General features: G+C 39.2%; 1 protein-coding gene across 2 annotated transcripts in view; it reads right to left on the minus strand.

Annotated features, from left to right (window-relative positions):
* Positions 1 to 2,352: 2,352 nt before the first annotated feature.
* The window catches only part of LOC134610649 (baculoviral IAP repeat-containing protein 1-like), an 87,968-nt gene continuing 68,191 nt past the window's right edge, over positions 2,353 to 22,129 (minus strand). Inside the window, exons 7-15 of one of the 2 annotated variants that reach the window (XM_063453718.1) lie at positions 21,449 to 21,548; positions 19,869 to 19,950; positions 15,503 to 15,548; positions 12,647 to 14,728; positions 10,372 to 10,542; positions 6,468 to 6,629; positions 4,876 to 4,962; positions 3,563 to 3,730; positions 2,353 to 2,975 (exon numbers count right to left, since the gene is read on the minus strand). In XM_063453718.1, the coding sequence (XP_063309788.1) occupies positions 2,611 to 2,975; positions 3,563 to 3,730; positions 4,876 to 4,962; positions 6,468 to 6,629; positions 10,372 to 10,542; positions 12,647 to 14,728; positions 15,503 to 15,548; positions 19,869 to 19,950; positions 21,449 to 21,548 (3,263 nt within the window). In that variant the 3' untranslated portion in view covers positions 2,353 to 2,610. Of the gene's footprint in view, positions 2,976 to 3,562; positions 3,731 to 4,470; positions 4,532 to 4,875; positions 4,963 to 6,467; positions 6,630 to 10,371; positions 10,543 to 12,646; positions 14,729 to 15,502; positions 15,549 to 19,868; positions 19,951 to 21,448; positions 21,549 to 22,129 lie in introns of those variants that run through there. The other variant, XM_063453719.1, reaches the window with a different exon arrangement.

The raw sequence follows: 22,129 nt of genomic DNA on the forward strand, positions 1-22,129 counted from the left end.
ACTGCACCCCAACACACACTATACCCCCCACACATACTATACCCCTCACACACACTGCACACACAACATCCTTTGTACACACACTACACCACATACACACACTACATCCTCTATATACACTAGATTTCCTTTAGACACACATTGTACCATCTACACACACTGCATTCCTGACATACACATTCCCTATGCACACCTTGGGTCCCCTATGCACACACTTTTTCTCCTGTATGCAAAAAAACACACAGTACACTCCCAAAATACACACTTTCTACAACCCTACACATACAATGTCACCTGCACTACAGTGCCTGTGCACACTATTACTGTATCCTCTGTACACACTATGCTCCCTAAACACACACACACACACACACACTAAGGGCCACTAGGCACACACACACACACACAACAGCAAGACACTTGCGTGTGTCTGCATGGATCTGTGTGTGTCTGCATGGATCTGTGTGTGTCTGCATGAGTCCGTGTGTGTGTGCATGAGTCAGTGTGTGTGTGAGCTTAGTGGTGTACTAGCAAAACCATTAACAGATTTATTTAACCAATCATTGTTAACAGGAGTAGTCCCAGACAATTGGAAGTTAGCAAATGCTGTGCCCATTCACATGAAAGGTAGTAGGGAGGAGTCGGGCAACTATAGGCCAGTAAGCCTTACTTCAGTAGTGGGAAAAGTAATGGAAACCATGTTAAAGGATAGGATTGTTGAATATCTAAAACCACATGGATTTCAAGATCAGAGACAACATGGATTTACTTCAGGGAGATCGGGCCAAACTAATCTTATAGATTTTTTTGATTGGGTAACTAAAATAATAGATCAGGGTGGTGCAGTAGACATTGCTTACTTAGATTTCAGGGAGGCTTTTTACACTGTTGCACATAGAAGGCTTATCAATGAACTGCAATCTTTAAGTTTGGATTCCAATATTGTTGAATGGGTAAGGCAGTGGCTGAGTGACAGGTACAGAGGGTTGTAGTCAATGGAGTATATTCGAAGCATGGGCTTGTCACCAGTGGGGTACCTCGGGGATCTGTATTTGGACCGATTCTCTTCCATGTTTTTATTAGTGATATTGCAGAAGGTCTTGATGGTAAGGTATGTCTTTTTGCTGATGATACTAAGATTTGTAACAGGGTTGATGTTCCAGGAGGGATAAGCCAAATGGCAAATGATTTAGGTAAACTAGAAAAATGGTCAGAGTTGTGGCAACTGACATTTAATGTGGATAAGTGCAAGGTAATGCATCTTGGACATAAAAACCCAAGGGCAGAGTACAGAATATTTGATAGAATCCAAACCGCAACATCTGAGATAAGGGATTTAGGGGTGATTATTTCTGATGACTTAAAGGTAGGCAGACAATGTAATAGAGCAGCTGGAAATGCTAGCAGAATGCTTGGTTGTATAGGGAGAGGTATTAGCAGTAGAAAGAGGGAAGTGCTCATGCCATTGTACAGAACACTGGTGAAATCTCACTTGGAGTATTGTATGCAGTACTGGAGACCGTATCTTCAGAAGTATATTGATACTTTAGAGAGAGTTCAGAGAAGGGCTACTAAACTGGTTCATGGATTGCAGGATAAAACTTACCAGGAAAGGTTAAAGGATCTTAACATGCATAGCTTGGAGGAAAGACGAGACAGGGGGGATATGATAGAAACATTTAAATACATAAAGGGAATCAACACAGTAAAGGAGGAGACTATATTTAAAAGAAGAAAAACTACCACAACAAGAGGACATAGTCTTAAATTAGAAGGGCAAAGGTTTAAAAATAATATCTGGAAGTATTACTTTACTGAGAGGGTAGTGGATGCATGGAATAGCCTTCCAGCTGAAGTGGTAGAGGTTAACACAGTAAAGGAGTTTAAGCATGCATGGGATAGGCATAAGGCTATCCTAACTATAAGATAAGGCCAGGGACTAATGAAAGTATTTAGAAAACTGGGCAGACTAGATGGGCGAATGGTTCTTATCTGCCGCCACATTCTATGTTTCTATGTTTCCAAAAATAGTGTAGAGCTCTTCAGCTGAGTGAGACGTTTTTACAGGGCTGGTTTGTTTTAGAAAGTGTCTGCCACTTGCACTTCATTCCAGGGAGCTAAGCTGGGCAGAAAAATAACCCATGGGAGTGTTGTGAATAACCATGTTAAAGTCTGAGACTTATGATTCCTTTGCAAACTCAACGAAGACTATTCAGAAAAGAAAGTGACATAGCAGGTAATGTGCATTCAACTGTTCTTTGATGACAGCATCTAGAGAATTCCAAGCCTGTTTATGGCTTAATTTATAGCTGGGTTAAACTACTCCAGCTACCACAACTCAGTTGTAAAGTTAAATTGCACATTAGTAAAACGCATAAAATATGAGTGTAATTTTTTTTCTCAATAATTGCATTAGCATACATACATTTTTTCCCCCATAGTAATTTTAGGGCATGTCCCATGATGTCTCTTGTGGATTTGTATTTACAAATTATATTTCAAGCAGCATTTAAAATGGGTGTCATTAATAAATAACAAAACATAAAAATTAAAATTTCAACTGTAAAATAAATATTTTTGCAATTTTAGAATTTTGAAGGTGCAGACCACTTAGTCGATCACAATAGGGCGAACCGGTAATATCCACTGCCATAGAAGTGCGAAGCTTTTACCCTGAGGATGCTTTCGTTTCATGGAGTTAAACATCTCTAGGTCATCTTTGTCCAGTAGCCATCCGTGCATGTCTAACAAGGATAAGCTGTGAAGTCGCGACACACACTGAATTATTGAATGCAGAGTCGACGCATCGGTTTTAAACTGGTGGCTATGAAGTCTGTTAATAAACAGCTCATTTAAATGGGGCAGATTATCTAGAGTCTGGAAAAAGTCTCTCCACCCAGATTGGGTAATATCGTGGTTAACACCAAGGTTTAAGATCTGGATGTTGTTCAAAAACCCTTCCCTTGCAGCTGTCGCTGGAATATAAAAGAAAATCATAAATAAATAAATAAATACTACCTTAGCACAATTTTTACTTACTCTCTCTCATATTTATAAGTATATATATTTAGTAACCACAGCTGGTTCCCTTATTTACCACTATAACGTCTTGTCTTTTCAAATATATATATTCAGCTCTTGGACACCTGGGCAATTGTATATTCAACCAATATAATATCACAACCTCCACTTCATCCTTATTACAACGTATCTGTTTTGCCGCTCCAACTGAAGAGGAGGTTCCATCCCTCAAACACTTCATTGAGTTTAATCTGTCTACTGGAGCAGCCCTATCATTGTACAAGATGCCTGTCCTCTCACCCTTCAACTCTGACAGGGTTAATTACTAAAGGAAATGAACAACATTCCAAGTGAGTTTCAAATTTAAGGTCAAAATAGCTGCACTGGAAAAGTTCTCAATCATCTAGGCTGCCAGTTCAACTATTTTGATGTAAAATGTTAAATTCATATTGAATTACAGAAATGATGTGCACTAACAACGCTACACTGTAATAGAGAGATGTTTATGCCAGGATAAAAAAAAAATAATAATAATGATTACCCAACTCCAGTAAGCTGTGGTCATTTAAAATGTGGGTTTGGAGACGTAGTTCCATGAGGTTTGGCAGAAATTGGAACTGCTCTATAATTGAGCTAATTGTTTCTGTGATTCCAGGTCCACCGGGAACGGCCAGTTTTTCCAACTGCACCAATGATGACAAGGCTCGTACTGCAAAGAATACAGCTTATTTAGCTAAATAAACAAAGACAACAGTCTTCCATTGCGAGTGATAAAATGTATCACAATTAAGCATTGAGTCATTGGTACATATCTAACATGTTACTGGAGCGCATTGAATGTTGACAGATATTCGAAAATATGTACACAGCGCATAACTTTATAAAGACTTGTCATTTGTATCATCAGACTTGACAAAGGGCCAAAACGTCTGAAATGTTGCAAAGCCACCACTTGGCTGAGATAAAGGCAAATAAATGACATCGTGAGCTGTGGACATCATTATACATTGGACACAAATGGATGAGTGTCTCAAACCCTCAAATACTCTTTCAGATAATTCTTCTCAGCACAGTTGATTTAAAGGTGCGCTATAGCATTAGGAATACAAATACGTATCCCCAATTCTATAGTGTCCTAGTAACTGTTTTTGTGACAGCGTCAGCACTGACAGGGTTTATAAAGTTAGTTTACTTACTGTTCCACTCCACCTCTTTGGCAGGGATCATCAATGTTGATGATCACAGCCAATCCAATGATTTCCCATAGGAAAGCATTTCTGAAGCTAGTGCATATGTACATCAAAATAATGGACTACTAATGGGTGCACTGCACCAATCAGATGATCTTTCTAAGACCATCCAATACAAATGTCATAATGACACTAGAGGCAGGTTAAACCCGCAGTGAAAATGTTGCTGTTCTGTAGGAACGTCTATGTTCTCACCTGCAGGGCTAAAAGTGGGAACATGGCCCCCAGACCACTTCATTGAGATGAAGTAGTCTGGGTGCCTATAGTGTTCCTTTAAGCAATATATTCTGTATGAAACCGTATTGCAAAGACTTGTCTTCTATGAACACATACAAACATTTCATGTAGTCCTTGTCCATTAGTTTTTCATTATAGGGCTATATATTGATGTGAATCAGAGAGAGTGTGTCGGTTAAGGAGAACTAATTTATTAAAACTGTTTATTTAGAAGATGAGTTTATCTTAAACTCTGTGTAATGGAGGGCAATCAGTGAGATATCCGCTTTCATGTAATCTACAAACGTGACCAACATGAAGGTCACATGTCAGGAAAAAAAGCATGCCTTGTCTGTATGCAATGTAATAAAAAAAAAATACATCATACCAAAGATCTTTGCATCCTCAACTTCCACAAAATGATGTGCTAGAAGATTCAAAACTTTAAGTTTTTTTAGTGAAAATAATCCCGATACTGAAAAAACAAACAAAAAAACTATTATATTACTGATTACATCATGGATATAGTTTTTATGTATAAGAGACATAATTTGTTTTCTATTTGCCAGAGTGATCAGGAATATATTGAATCATTCTTAGAATATTTTAATCATTTGAATTTGAGATTTTAATCATTTGAATTTGAGACAATGATGGTCACTCCGTAAATTTTTAGATGTCATTTTGTTCCCAGTTGGGTTTTTCCATATAATCTAGTATTTTGTTGTGAACCTACAGGTGCCAATACAACATTGAGAGTGCATAGTAATCACGCAATTAATTTCTTTCAATATATTTTAGTCGGTCAATTTTTGCAACTAAGAAGGGACTATTCTTGCAATCTTTAAGACATAATCTTATAGTTTAATGTTTAGTGTAATATTAGTGTTTCAAAGCAGTAAAACGTATCACAACAATGATATCATCAGTGAAAGTGCCATTTGTGTGAAAAATGCAAAAAAAAAAAAGTCACTTTCACTGACAATATCATTGCTGTAATATGTTTTACTGTTTTGAAAAACTAATTTGTGTTTAGCGAAGTCTCCCGAGTATAACAATACCCCCCATGTACAGGTTTGGTGTCTTGGAAAGTTACAGGGTCAATATAGGGCTTGTCCATTTCAGTTTGCCAGATTGGTTTGCTGGGTCTATGTTGCCTTTGAGACCGTATGGTAGCCCAGGAATGTTAATTAACCCCATCATGGCATACTATTTGCAAATGTAGACAACCCAGGGTATCCAAAATGGGGTATGTCCAGTCTTTTGTAGTAGCACTTAGTCACGAACGCTGGCCAAAGTTAGCATTTTTATTTGTTTTTTGCATTTTTTAAATACAAAAACTGCACTTTTACTGGTGATATCATCGTCATGATAAGTTTTAATTTTTCAAACACTCATATTTGTGTTACGGGGTTACGGGATTAAATATAGGGCTTGCCAATTAAATTCTCTGGACTGTCTGCCTGGGTGGCCGGAGATGCTGCAGGGGGACTGCTGGGGTCTCGGGCGGTCCCTCCTGACCGGGATCACCACAGATTGCCGGTCCAGATAAGTAAAAAGTTATTTTTGCCACGGACGTACTAGATACATTCGCGGTCCTTAACGACCGTTTTTTCCGGACATATCTAGTATGTCCGCGGTCGTTAAGGGGTAAATTTAAAACTGCATTTATGTTTTTGTGTGTGCACTGTTCCTTTAACTGTATTTTTGCTAAATTTAAGGTTGGTCCTATATAAAAGAATAATAACAAAATAAAAATATTTCTATACATTTTTATGTACTATTGCAGGTACTATGTGCATTATCCCCTCTTACTGTGAGTGTTCTTTCTGTTATGAAAACACAGACACACTGTGCTTTTTAAAGTCATAGACACATTGACTGTTATTTATACTATCAAGAGTTATTGTTACAGTGTTGCTAGTTGTTTGCAGATACTATTGATTGTATATAGAGTAGGACTGCACGTTTAAATCATACCCAGATGGATAATTTCACTGTCCTTTATCAATAATCCATACAGATTTAATTCGCAGATGTTTCCATTTTTAGAGATTGCACCCATTGTTTTCTCAAAATTCGGACACCAGTCACCATTTAAATGAAAAGTCGTCAAATTAGGGAAACATGAAATACAGTCCGCTGCACAAGACAAAGGAAATTGTAAAAAAAAAATGGTTATTTACTGAGCATATTAATTAAAGAATGTTTCTAAAAAAACATTCCACAAATAGCTTACTAAGGGCAAACAAAGAAATGAATACAATGAAACAAAAAACAAAACTCTATTCACCATATCCTGCATTTTCTGCAGCAACTATAGTCACTCACAAGTACAGAATGTACAAACCAAATTATCCCAAATTAGAATTCCCCAGAATTGGCCTAACTCCTATTTTGTGATTGACCAACGATATCTAATGATATGAGTGATATTTCATTTCAAATTACCAAGCACAAATGCTCATTTCGATTTCACAAGGGTCATTAAGGGAGAACAATGTTGAGCCTTGTGAAGGCAAAATGTGGGTAGGGTCCTGCACTGGAGTTTCATATATTCGTAGTAGTTCATTATGATTTGGAGAAGCTGCTGAGGCAGACTTATAAAGGCAATAATTGTCTGTTTCCATATGCCCTTTTGTTGTATCTTTTATTTTGAGTAGGAATCAAAGTCTATAACAATGTCACAAACCTAGGACAAACCGTATCAGGAAACATATTACCAGTCCTCAGAATGATCAGGCTTAACATATAAGGTAGAAGAAAGAGCCTGCAAGAATAGTCAGAGAGTGCTGAGGTCAAGTAGCATAGAAAACAAACAAAATCAGAAAACATGCCAAGATCAAGAATTAAAGAAAACTGGGGAATCAATTAACAAGTGGAGTCAGAAACCAAAATGATCAACCAGAACTCAGAAAAGCACTCTCGGCATGCGAGAACATGACAAGTAAATACCCCAGAGTGAATGTGAATGCAAACGAGCTGTGACATGGACAGCTGCTGCTCCGAATAAGTATGCAGGCAGGAATGGGTACCCAACAAGAGTCATTTCAAAATACTAACCTTTACCTATAAAGCTCTAAACAACTCTAGCCATTTCTTCACTAATGTATAGGTACATCCATTTTTGGGCTCTCCACTGATGGTGACCCTCTCCAGTCTGCTTCTCGCATGCTTACTGCTAACTTGCACTTGCAAGACTTCTCGCGGGCGGCTCCTTTCCTTTTCCTTTTTCTTTTCCTTTCCCGTCTACCCCTGTTAGACTCTACTCTAGTCCTCAATCATTTATAAAGTCCCTCAAAACCCACCTCCCAAGAAAAGCTTATGGACTCTTAAGGGTAACTTCTTTTTCACAAACCTGTGTCTTGCTCTCTCAACTCAACTCTCCCTTCTAGATCTGCTACTTTCTCACCCTGTTGCTTTCATCTTTAATGCCTTTCTTGTTGTGGTTTTATACCCACCTCCTCTAGATTGTCCGCTCGTTTGAGCAGGGTCCTCATCAACCTATTGTACATGTAACATTTTGTAATTGTCTCATTTATTGTTAAAGTTCCTCCTTTATAATATTGCAAACCTCTGCTGAATAAGTTAGCGCTATATAAATGCCAATATTAATAATAAGAAGATGCAGGGACAATTTTTTTTTATTTATTTGATGTCCTCTTTATTGTATTCATTCATGCAGTACATTGAGTTTGTGAGCCACTTATATGCCATAAAATGCAACACCGACTCACATCAGTTTTCTAATGTTTGAAAACAACTAAACGGGATAGGTCTCTATTTGGCCGTGTAACTTTGTAAAACCCTGGGCATGGTTTACATTGAAGCAGGGCCAGGGCTTCCTAAAGGCAAATAAGGTGGGGGATGCCAGCCCTGGCTTTATGATAGTTTTTGCATGGCCACCCCTCCATCAAGTAAGATTATTATGAGTGTGCCGCCGACCTTGTTACCGGGTGCTCAGAAGCACTTACATTGTTGCTGACTAGCGCCCGGTACAACACTGGTCTGGTGGCATTCACATCAGCCCGCTCAGAGAGTCCCCCTTTTCCAGACATCCATTGCGGCAGCGCAAAGGCGCTTCAATTCCTCGCTCCCGCCCCTTCCCCACTACGTGCGGAGAAGTGGGCAGGAGCATAACAGGAAATATGCTGAGAAAAGACGTGATGGGAAGCCAGGCATATGCAAGGTGATATAGGAACAGCAATGGGTCAGTGTGTGTGTCTGTATGTTTCAATGTGTGTGTGTGTGTCTGTATGGGTCAGTGTGTGTATGTATATATGGGTTGTTTTGTTTGCCTGTATGGGTCAGTTTGTCTGTATGGACCACTGTGTGTCTGTCTGCATGGGTCAGTGTGTGTCTACTTGAGTCAGCATGTGTGTTGGTCTGCATGATGGTGAAGCAAATGGGGCGGCAGATTTGTTTGACTGTGGCAGGAAAAATGCTTGCACCGGCCCTGCATTGAAGGTATTACTGTACTGAGGAGATGGTGCTGAGTACAACATTTTCACTTCAGATTCGCAAAATATAAAGAGAGCGTTTAATTATCTTTAATGTTATGAAAGATGCACAAAAGATACAATATTACCAGAACATTTAGCAGATTTGGTAGCAAAATGGTCATTTAAAAAGTGATAAAATACCCCTAAATAAATAACCTAGAATGCGTTTGCTTTATGATAATATGTTCTTTTGGTTGGTCATTATAAGACCAAACATGTAAATTGTGAGAACTTGAAACACTGAAAAAGTATTGCGCTCCTTGTAAATCGTGTTCTCTAACTACCGAAATATATTGGATTCCTAGACATATGGTGTACAGTAATCAAAACAAATACATTAATATATTTTGAATGTACCTTTCTATTTTTATTTCTATAATATTTTAGAAACACATTAATCAAATCTAGTCATCGCCCATTTGTTGCTGTTTTGCCAAGTTACTATTTCACATAAGCAATATCAATTTCAACCATGTTTAGACACATTGCTTTTCAGCGAGTGACAACTGACTTATTACGCTAATTACTGCAGTCAAAAGACAGATACAATTTAAACTGTAAATAAGGAAATGTAAGATCTGCATTAGCAGGGGTAAGTGATGGACCAGGCCACAATCACAATCATGGACCAGACTCCAGGTTTTAGACAAACCGCTCAAAAATGCTAGCCTGTTGTTATGGTTTCTTTTAAGTAAGTATTTTAATGATATGCTTAGTCGCATCATGGCTTGGTGAAAGATCATTGTAATGTCAATCAGCAGTGAGTAAGGTATTGTCATGTGTAAAAAGGGGCATCAATTCTTCACATGAGAATATCCTTTTGCCTCTTTATAAATCACTGGTATGACCACATCCAGAATATGCTATGCAATTTTGGGCACCTGTTCTAAAGAAGGATATTATGGCACTAGAAAAAGTACAGAGGTGGGCTACAAAATGTAAAAAAATTGATGGAACATTTTAGTAATGAAGAAAGGTTAACAAATGTAAACCTGTTTAGTTTAGATAAACACAAAGAGGACTCTACATAGCACACCAGGTCACACATTTAGACTGGAAGAAAAGAGATTTGGTCTAAGGCAAGGGAAACATGTTTTTTTTTACAGAAAGAACAATAAGGATGTGGAATCTTCTGCCTGAAGAAGTGGTTTTATCAGAGTCAGTACAGATGTCTAAACAGCAACTGGATGCATACTTGCAAAAACATAATAATTAAGGATATAATTGTGTGACCTTCGCAACCATCTTAACCACAGTGCGCCATGACAAGACATTTGTACTGAATAAAGGAACTTTAAATGCTTTTTTAAATTTTTATTAGGGTGATGGTAATATTAATAAAAACACAATTGCAGATTTTAGCTGATAAAATAAATCCTTACCTAATTGAGGGTAGTAATTGGCCAAATTAACATTTCTCAGCATTAGTTTTTCAAGGTAGTGTAGTTTTTTAAATCCATCAGACATCATGTCAAACACTTCATAATAATCAGCTAAATCCATCTTTAGTTCCTTTAACTGTGTGAATTTGTCCAAGTGTGAAAGAATATATTCTGTGGAAAAAAATCTAATTTTAAACTTGTAGATGCCAGCAATAAACATAAATATCAAACCGCCATAACATTATCCATTACATATTAAGGTATTTATTCATTAAATACCAAGTTGTGGTGCATTCATTGCTTGGTGGATAGGTTTCTATGTGACTTTTTTGATACAATAACTGCTCTTCTTCTCAAACAGCATTTACAAAATGTAGCTTTGGACACTTGGTTGTTGCATCGCCTTATGGCATTCCACATTTTTCTGATGTTTGTAGCACTTGTTCTCTCATTGCCTGTAGATTATCAGGATAAATCACTCTATTATTTCCAAGCAGGGCCTCCATCAGAAATTTTAGGAGTGGATACAGGGCGTGTGTTTTGTGGATACAGTGTGTGTGTTTGTGTATTTGATGCAGTGTGTGTAAAGTGGGCACAGTGTGTGTTAGTGCATGCGTAGTGGATGCAGCATGTGTGTAGTAGATGCACTTTGTGTATATTGTGTGTACGTATATATATACACTTACAATTTGTGTTTGAATGTGAGCATGCTTTTGTATTTGTGAATGTTGGTGTTTGAATGCAGGTGTGCATTTGTGTGTAGTGTATACATTTTCACACACACTGATACACAGATACATACACTGTCACACATGCAAATACACAGACACACACACTGACACACAGATACACACACATATACCCACATTGACACATACATTGATACACAGACACTCAAACATTGACACAGAAAGAACATACAGAGACACATAGGAGCACAGAAACTCACACAAAGATACACATTGATACCCAGAGACACACACACGACACACATATGCACACAGACATTCCTGACACACATATACACACATACCGACACACACATACATAATAACAGACACACAGACTGAAGCATTCATACACATACATAGATATACATATTGACACACACATACTGAAACAGACATACACACACAGCCATACATACTGACACACAGACACATACTAACATACATACAGACACACACACATGCAATAGGACATACAGATACACACATACATATAGACACACACACACATACATACATACGGACATACAGAAACATATATGCATAAAGACACATACAGACATACTGACATACAGACATACATACATACATACACACGTACATACATACTGACATACACATACATACTGAGATACATACACACATACATACATACATACATACATACATACTGTCATACATACAGAGACACACATACATACATCCCTCTGGATTGTAAGCTCTTTGATTAGAGGCCCTCATCTACCTATTGTTCCTGTGTCACTGTGTAATTGTCTCATTTATTGTAAATCCCCTCACCCCTTTCATAATATTGTAAAGCACTCCAGAATTAGTTGGCACTATATAAATACCAATAATAATAATAATAATAACATACATACATACATGTTGATACATACATACAGACACACACATACATACATACATACTTACATAAAGAGACACACATACATACATACAGAAACACCCACATGCAGCTAATTTTTCAGCCAGCCTCCTGTTTCTTACCTTTTCAGTGCAGGAGGGTGACTGGGGCTGATGGAAGTCGGTCTGGCTCTCCCTCTTCATGGCCTTTCTTCTCCATCCCGCGATGAATAAGCTGGGAGGAAGTGACCGGCCATCACTTCCTCCCAGCACTAGTTGCGGCTGACATCATTAAAAGGGGCCCCTTAAGATATATGGCCATCGGGTGACCATAACTGCATGGGGAATGTGGCCGCTACACGTGGGGAATGTGTTTGTCACCTCATTATTTCAATCAGATAGTCTAAGAAAGACAATCTGATTGGTGCAACTTGGGTATGTTGCGCACATGCCTACTAGCCTCTCAATGCTTTACTATGGGAAAGTATTAGACAACCTCAACCAAAAAGGTGGAGCTACATGTTAGAGACCAGAGCTTCAAGGGAGAAAAGATAAATAAAGATAATTTTTTTAACCCTGGCTGAGGAGGTGGTCATGGTGCTTGGAGTAACCCTTTAAAATTTAGTGATAGCAAACGTAAGGAACCGTTTCAACATTTGTGCTATTACCATATTCATAATTACCTGGTGGTGCTATGTTAATCATATGCAGACTCTGTAATGTGGACATCTGTGTTATCAGTTTCTGCTCTTCTATAGTTAGTTCCACAGTAGATATCCTGCACTTCACAAAAGAGGTTTTATATTGTTCAATGCAATGTGAGATATTTCTTACAAAACCAGGACAACTCTTCAGATTGAGTTCAATATGGTGGGAAAGAGAAAGGAATACTGAGAGATTGTTAAGAACAGGCCCCTCAATCATATATTCACCACTTGCATTAACTTGTAGAACATCAATTTTATGATGACTTTGATTTAAACCAAATTCAGAAATGTTGATTTTACTTTTAACAAAATAGTTTTTCACATCCGAGTGCCAAGCCTCATCTGAAAGCATAAAAGCCTTAGAATAATCTTTGTCAACTGTCGGCACATCTAAATGAGAGCCAAAGTCTGGACCATGGGGGACTTTATTCATTATTGGTTCAATCATCCGTAGTTCTAGACTGTTAATCATTGAAAGTCCTTCTGGGTATTTTGAGAGGAATATTAAAAGACTCTTTCTGGGATGTGATAAATCCACACAAATATCCTTCCTGGTAAGATATTGCAAAATGATGGGAGCACATTCATCCACATAATTGCTTTTGTACGCAACATCAATGGCAAAATTCAGTAACGTATGGACAGCAAATGAAAGATGAAGGTCTGGCTTGTTGCTTTTTAAAACTGATAGAATATCCTCTCTCCATGCTAATTCAGGATGATGTTCGAAGTGACTCTTTACACCAACTTCATAGTCAAATGCTTCACTTTTATTCAGAAGGTCGAAGAGATAGGAAATCACAAATAAAGCTGTTCCTGGTGAATGAAAGCAGCAATATTTCAGGAACACATAGTAGCGTCCAACAAATTTTGTAATGTTATTGATTTGCTGCAAGAATAAAATCCCTTTATTTAATTGATCTTTATCTGTAGAATCCAGGTATTGACTGAGCCTTTTGCCAGCAAGAAACTCCAGAAAAGTTGGATGAAAAAACTTGTAAATAGGGCGAAGACGCTGGGAGGTGAATTTCTTTAAAAGTCCACATTTGAGAGCCAATTCCGTGTCAATATCAAATGCACAGAGATCTTTGTCTGTAAAATCAAACTGAGCCTGAAAAAGGCCATGCAGGGCAAGTTCTCCACATGCTGAAACTAGGGTTTCCATTTTATCTTTGAGTTTAGAGTGTTTTAACATGATGTGCATCAGGTATCTTTTGCAAATGACGGAATCTTCAAATAAGATCTCACTTGGGTTTTCTACCCAGTAAACGCAAAGGGAAAATGCAAAGAGAGGAGTCTTTAATGCAGCTTGTAATGTATTTGAATCAACTAATTGAAGTACAAAATGTTCAAGAAATTCTATGTCATGAGAAAAAGACCTTCTATAAATATATAGAGAGCTATACAAAGGGAATTCTTGGATACTCAGTTCTGTCCTTGATAACTTACGCAACTTCCTGCCCATGCCATTGCGTACAGTGACTGCCACACTTACTCGATTGGCTGGGTTTTTTAATAAAAGATCATCTATTGCCCCAGGAACCAGGTCCATCTCATTATAGTCATCGAGGAGAAACAGGACTTGGTTCCCTAAAGTACTTATAATTTCTTCCATAATGTTTTCATCATGCAATGTTGTGGATCCACACAGTTGTTCTCTGATTATGTCACTTAATGTTTGTTGGTTTTCAGTGGAGGAAACTGAGATATAAAAGACAAGGCTGAACCGGCTGAGTATGGGACAGGTTCCTGAGGCCCAGAGAATGGCTATTTTTCGGAGCAGAGCCGTTTTCCCACTGCCAGCCTCACCTTCTATCATGGTGATATCACTCAGAATGGACAGTATATCAGGTAATGTCAGCTGCCGAACTGGCTGATTCCTGGTGTCCTTCAAGACCACAGATATATCTGCAAAGAGGGATTTCAGGTCTATGGAAAGATGGGAGGAATCAGGAAACAATGACAAATTGCTGAAACTTGAACTATTATATGTTTCCACTAGCTGTCTTCTCAGGTTTTCCCATCCAAAAGAAGAGTGTTCGTTTTGTAAGTCAAGACCTGAAACACAGAACATCCAAATATTAGAAGTTTAAACAACTCTGTACTGGTGGTCATAAATATTGTCGTCCACTTGATCAATTAGTTTAGCCTCTTCACATTCTATTTTAATTTGTATGACTAAACACCACCCAGTGACCTTTCAAAGGTTAGTCTCTCTAACTTAAATTATAGAAGTCATTAGAGATAATAAAGAGCAGAGAGAAGGTAGAATTATATGCTTCTCCCTTTTTGTCCAAGGACTTGTACAGCATGCAACCAACAGAAGGGCACACAATGCCAAATCTCTATCTCCTTTAAGAGGCTCCATAACAGTTTTCTGTGCAGCATGAATTGAGTTTTCAGTAAGCTAAAGGCAGGTGTATGAGTTTTAGCTGAATGTAGTAGTGGATGTGTGTGAACTACATATATATAATTAAATCCAGGTTCGGCAGGGATTCTTAGGAAATGCTAGACTTTAAACGTTTTAATAACTTACATTGGGGGCCCCAGGGCACCTTAACTATTACATTGCACTACTACATTACATAACCATAACTAATCATAACCCTAAATACCTTAATATCAAGTCTTGTTTGATCGCCCTGGGAGCCAATAAAAGTATGACATGCCTTAACTTACAGCTGATGCTAATGTCATTACTCTGATTGGCTCCAAGTGTCAGCCTGCAAACCAATCAAGAAGCTTTGTTTAGTTGCCTCATCGTCATCATTACTACAGAATTATATTATTCGTACGTCTCCAGCAAAACACAGGTGATATCATGCTACTCACCAGTTTTTGTAAATGTAATGTTCTGTTCTTCATTGTTGTAAACCATCTGCAAAAGCACATTCAAACTTCTCAAAACAAGATGCAACAGGATGACCTTGTAAATGATTATTTTTTTCATTGTCTTATATGATTACTAATACCCTTTCAATGCTAGATTGCATCCTTCTTTACTTATTGTATGACATAACTGACCAGTAAAATACAAAATATAGGTACAGGGGCACATGGATATGCTGTCTAACCCAATTACCACCCCATAGGAACAAAGAAAGTTTTATTATTGGCACAGATCTCCCACATCTTGCTGCACTGGGCCATCACTGGAATGTGCCACCCACCAGATATAGAGAGTCTATAATTAAAGACAAATAATACATTCCTTTCAGATGAATAATTTGAGAATAAGAATTTCTTGATGATGACTGAAACCGCAGGGGAGCAGCATAGAGGCAGCCTACAGAGCAGAAAGAGCCTCAGAAGAAAAAGAAGACTGTCAAATGAAGGAGACGAAAATGAGGTTGGAGCACTTCATTCTGGACACCACATCATAAGGCTTTGGTACCTGGGCCTGGCAGGGAAACTTTGGACGTTCTCATCTCCCCAGAAAATCAATCATTTAACATCATGCATATCTACAGGAAAAAACTAATTTCAAGGTATTTAGAGTAAAACATGTCACATTATGCTCCCAGGAATGCCATGACAACCATCTTTGTTTACCGCTGTGGGCAATTAAAAGCGTGATAATAGGAGGCGGAGCCAGCAGCCATAACGAGCAGACGTGTGTAAGCAGAGCTCCACAGAAAAAAAGCCTGAAAATAGCAATTTACCCACCCGAAAATCTCCTACCTAAGCCTCTACCGGGTCATAGCGAGATGGGGAAGAAGTCAAAGCACCAGGGTGCCCCGAGACCAACAGGGGCATGAGATATTTGGGATCTTCTCCTCCGACCCGCACAGGCCCCAAACCACGCTGCGCCTACTACAAAACATGGCGACGCGGCCTCGGCCTCCTCCGAGGATCAAGCGATGGATGAACTGGATGTATTCCCGAGCTCAGGGGGCTTACACCTCCCATCCTCCGACGAAGATAATGAGCTGCCCTCCACGAAGGGGGACATCAAGGCCTTGCTACGCCACCTCCGCGAAATGTTTGCCGCAGATGTGGCCACCCTGCGGGAAGAGATACAATCAGTGGAGGGGCGCGTTAAAACAACAGAAGGGGAGACGAAAGATCTCTCTGCCCGGTGCACACAATTAGAAGCCCAAAATATGGAGATGCGGCGCGCTCAGGCCCAACTCACCGGCCGCCTAGACGCCATAGAAGATCAGAACAGGAGCAGAAATGTAAAAATCCGGGGTATCCCGGAAACTGTAGCCCCAGGCGACCTGACACACTACGCCGGGAGACTGCTCGCTTCCCTGCTCTCACCGCTGCAAACAAAGTTAACTGAGATAGAAGGGACCTACCGCATCCCGAGGGCCGCTACAGCACCAGCAGACACCCCAAGGGATGTCATTTTGCAGCTTCGAACAAGGGCAGCCCAGTTAACCCTCATGACTGCCGTGAGAAACAAGGCAAACCACTCATTTGAAAACGCTACCCTATCCTTCTATCAGGACCTGTCCAGGCCCACAGTGCTGTGGAGAAGCAGGCTCAAACCACTAACGGTCAAGCTCCGTCAACACTCCATCCCATATCGCTGGGCATACCCTAGGAGCCTGATCATCTCCCATGGGGGAGAAACAACCCGCCTAACGGAGGCGGCAGAAATGGACTCAGTGCTGCTTGCGCTAGGACTATCGACAGATCCGGTTAGTACCGGTCAAGCTCCAAGACAACAACACCCTCATACCTGGGACATGACCAAAGTCCAAGCATTCTGACCCTCCGGGGCCACCACCTCGTCTCCTATGGCTTTTAAAGCACAGAGGGCCGCCCGCACCACGCTGGGTACCTGAGGCCCAGATGGAGACTCGGGGATGCCAAGCATAACCATACTACACCGCCAAGTTCGAGGACCCCATCTGTGATCCCCCGCTACAAGGTTCCACATTTATATTGTTTTAAAAAACTTATGACTTATCATTAGACTCTCGCTCAGACCACAACATACCCACAACTCGCAGTCACCCAAGGCGGGCAACCCTGACCACCGGGAAAGGTAGCCTCTGACACAAGCAAGAGGACGCGTACCGAGACCCACGTCACGATCACTCACTTAAAAAGCTTAATTTCACCTCTGGCATGTCAGAGGGTGGGGGACTTTCCAGAGACGCTAAGGTCAAGCTATCATACTGTGTTATATGGTTCTTCACTTATTGTCTGTGCCCGTAATTCAGCATCTTATGCATATCTAACGTGCTGTCTAGTTACTGGGTAGTATTGCGTGCTGTGACAGGAAGATTTGAAAAGTGCCTCATTTTTTTTTTTTTATAGAGCTCTGGCAGGTACATATGGTAGGTTACGAAGGGGCTGCGAAAATATGTGAAGCGACATTGAGTTACAAGCATTTTGAGCAAAGGCACTACAGCCGATAACTTATTATATCCAGTGACACAATAGAAAATACTAGACATTTAAAGCCTATGGGCCAGGAATTCTTAAAGAGTTCACTCACACCATGCCTCTAAGTGTGTTACATTGCTTTTTGTATACTTCTGTAACTGATATGAAAAACCTACGCACTGTTTAGCCATATTGCCTATAGCTAGATACTACTCCGCTTCGATACATGTCCACACACTACCTCCTATGACATAGGTGTCCTAGCAACGGCCAGCAACGACCACCATCATCTTATATTAATATATCTAATCCTACCTTGCCAACATCCCGCTTAGTTAAACAAGTTAAACATGTACAACTAAACAAAATGGGAGGACTAATATGCCACCACCTAACTCTTAGGAAACCCGAATAGCGCTGAGGTGGCATCAGCTGATATGCGGTGTTCACCGACACGACACACATTAAATTCCCCTCATGAGTTGCAACACCTCCACAGGTCGGCTATGTCAGCATACCCAAAGGTGTGCACCCCTGCTACTGACCCCCACACTTATTATCCTCCTTAGACTTGTGGGGTAGTTGCTATAATGAGGTGACATCCTCACTCTGCTATTTCCATCGATGGTTTATCTTTTAATACTGTTTTCACTTAAGGTTAAGCTCACTCAATTTAAACTTGGGCACTGTCACTTAATCCCATCCCTTCGTTAATCAAGAGTGGCCGGTATATGCTGTCGCGGCATAGCTGGCGCGCATGCACCAATTTACCTACAATGTCCCGGCAGGATGGTTACGCCATTTACCCCAAAGGGGTAGGCCCCCGCTACAGTCACCTAAACATGTCATTATCCTTAGAACTGTGGGACCGACAGTATAGTATGGTAATAATCTCTTTTTGTTTTCTGCATTTATCTTTTCTCTTTTAATAATGTTTATGCTTAAAGTTTAAGCACACTTAATATAAAACTGTGCAGTATCACGTAATGTCATCTTTCTGTTAACCAAGAATGGCCGGTTATTGCTGTTGTGGCTTAACTGGCGTGTATGTACTCAACTACCTGCACTCAAAAATAAAGAATAAAAAAAAAAAAAAAAGAATTTCTTGATACTCAAATGGATATTTATTGTTGCTCAAGAGTTAGTACAGGTGGTCCTCTTAATGACCTACCTGTTTTACAACTGCTTGGCCTCACGGCAAGCTCTCTAGCATGTGGATTCAAGGGATTCCCCATGTTAGAGAGTTGATCTATGTTCCGGGGAATTGAACCCCGAACATATATGCATGGGATTCCCTGTGCTAGTAAGCTAAACTATGTTCAGGTAAGTTTCCCCAAGCATAGATTCGTGGGATTCCCTGCGCTAGTGAACTGGTCTATGTTCAGGGGAATTCCCCTGAACGTAGACCTGCTTTCCTGCGCATGCTTGCTACTGCTTCCTCACTTACCAATCAATTAGTTTTACGACTGGAACGTAAGAACGGAACCAGGTCTGTAAGTGAGGATTTTACAAAATTATCAATAATAAAAACTGCCACTGCACATTTTTGGTAGGTTTGTGGCTAGAGGTAGGTTCTATTTAAAAAAAACAAAAAACAGATTACATCACCAACTATCTAACTATCTATCTAAAAAATCGGATTACATCTAACTAACACTGTAATTAATGTCATAACAAACACATTTGGCCTAAACTAATTTGTAAACATATTTAATGTGCTTTAAAGGCATACAACTCTGAGTTTCACTGCTCTGAATATGATTTACTCTTCATCTCATCAAAAATTCTCAGCTCATAGAAAAAAGGGACAAAGGGGTGGAAAGATGACAAAGGGATGCGGATCCCCATATTGTCTTACTTGCACATAGCCGTTATCTGCTTCTTCTTTCTGTTCAATTTCTGTGTCTTTCATCTGCTCCAATTTATGAAGAAACTCACACCTGTAACAATGCACAGAGTATACCAATGACAAACAGCTCAAACTTCAGCTCATACTGCATCATAGGAGGTAGCAGAGACAGATTGGACACTGAGACATTGACATATAAAATATAAAAATATAGAGGGAGAGGACCTTTAAAATGTCTCTATCACAGACTATGTATGTTGTTTTATTTCCATTTTATTTATTTAGTTTTACATTTTTGTGTTTTAACAGTAGATATTTCATGAGTTAAATTGAGCACCTCTCATTCCCTAAAATTAAAAAAAAAAATACTTGAAAAATAGTACTCAATAAATGATCAGTGCTGTTCAGGTGCATCAATGGAGTAGAGTTTGACATCAATACCGGGTTCCAAATCCTACAAACACAGTTTTGGAGTGCAACTGTATGTTTTTCCATTGTTTAAACATACCATATTTGTGAAGGTAGCATGTGTCGGACACTTTTTATAGGTTCTGAGATGTCTCTTAGGTTTAAGTCACCCTGTGCCCTTTATAGGCGTATAGTGGGTAATGTAATATTATTTGAGGAATTTCTTGTGTAAGCTTCTATCTTGTTGTGGGGCCTGTGCATCGCCACCTGCTGGTTGTAAATGAGTCTGCAACAGTAATGTGCATTAACTGAAAAGCAAGTCTCTTTAATTTGTATCTTGTGATATATGAAGATGAAACACATATCCCAGCTTGTGCTTGTTTTCTCAAACCATTGCATGAATATTTTACATTATTATTGTTATGTTTATTACCTGTTTTCTCAACATTGTAGTACTTTTTACTTATTTGCGTATTTAACCACATGTGTAAGGACAAGTCACCAAAGGCGAGTCATTGTCCAAAATAGAATATTGTGTAGTAGCTCCATTGAGAACTGTGTATCCTGTTTGGTTTGTCCAGGGAATATAGTAGCAGATTTTTAGGACCTGCTTGCTGTCTGTACTATTCTTTGATACCAAGAAAGAACTAGGCTTGAGAGCCACAAATACCTTTGTAAAAAGAAGTAAGAGTCGATACCTGCCTGGAAGACAGGGCTTGGGCAGATGGGTCGATACCTGCCTTGCAGGACTAGCCCTTTCAAAGTTGGGAACCTGTAACTGCTCGCTTGACCCCTGGTCTTAGTAACGGTCTTCACTGGTAGATCTACAGCCCTGGTGACATCCCATCACAATATTTAAAAAAAAGAAAAGGTTGAAAACAGGGAATACCCTTCCAAAATGGATTAGACCTATGTGAAGGTAGTAGTTGTAAATTAGAAAAATAAGGGTTCAGGCTAATCTGGGGAGTTTTATCATCTCCCTAGTTCACACTAAACATTCCTGCTTTGGTTCTGTAATTGTTGCATTTGGGTTAACTGAGAGCCGGAGCTCCCACTCAAGCTATCATGCTCATTACTGTTTGTGAATACAAATGATGAAATATGAAAATCAATGAAATCATAAAATAGTTAACTGAGGTCATGACAGATTCTCTTTTTATATATCAGTTCCCAATACTTACTGGGGGCTGTATTTCAGGTGCTCTACATGAGGAACATCTCCCGGTTCAAATAAGTGAAGGCAGATACCACAAGTAAAACACTTTACATTGTCAGATATTCCTAATAAAGAAAGACAGATAATGGGTGTTGTTTTAACTGCAGCACCTTATCAAGAAAAGAAAAGAGTTTGTGGTGTACTAATATTTAAAATGCTTCAGAAATGTTATCAGACATTTTGTGAAGAATATCATATGGTCATAATGTCGCTGTTAAGTGAATATGATTCAGTTATATTATAATAATATGAACCAGACTTCAGCCATCTTCTTTGCATTTAAACTAATGTTAAACAACGTATTTTTTTTCTTCACTAAGAAGACAAGATGTTAGTGTTACTGTTTATATATATATATATATATATATATATATATATATATGGAACATGGGGGGTGGTTGCACTCACCTGAACATGCTTAAATGGGGTGCTGCTGGGGGCCATATTATACAATAAACAATACACAAGATCCAGCGCACTCTCCTATCTACTAAACAGCAACTTCAATGTTGACAGATTTTATTAGTTTTTAAAAGGTTTTATTTAAAAACACCTTATCTAGGCAAAAAATAATGGGGATTTAGTTACATTATATGATCATACATTGCATAAGCCTGCCACAACGTCAATGTACCCCATCTTTGGC

The sequence above is a fragment of the Pelobates fuscus genome, chromosome 5, assembly GCF_036172605.1.
Source record: "Pelobates fuscus isolate aPelFus1 chromosome 5, aPelFus1.pri, whole genome shotgun sequence".
Classification (NCBI taxonomy): domain Eukaryota; kingdom Metazoa; phylum Chordata; class Amphibia; order Anura; family Pelobatidae; genus Pelobates; species Pelobates fuscus.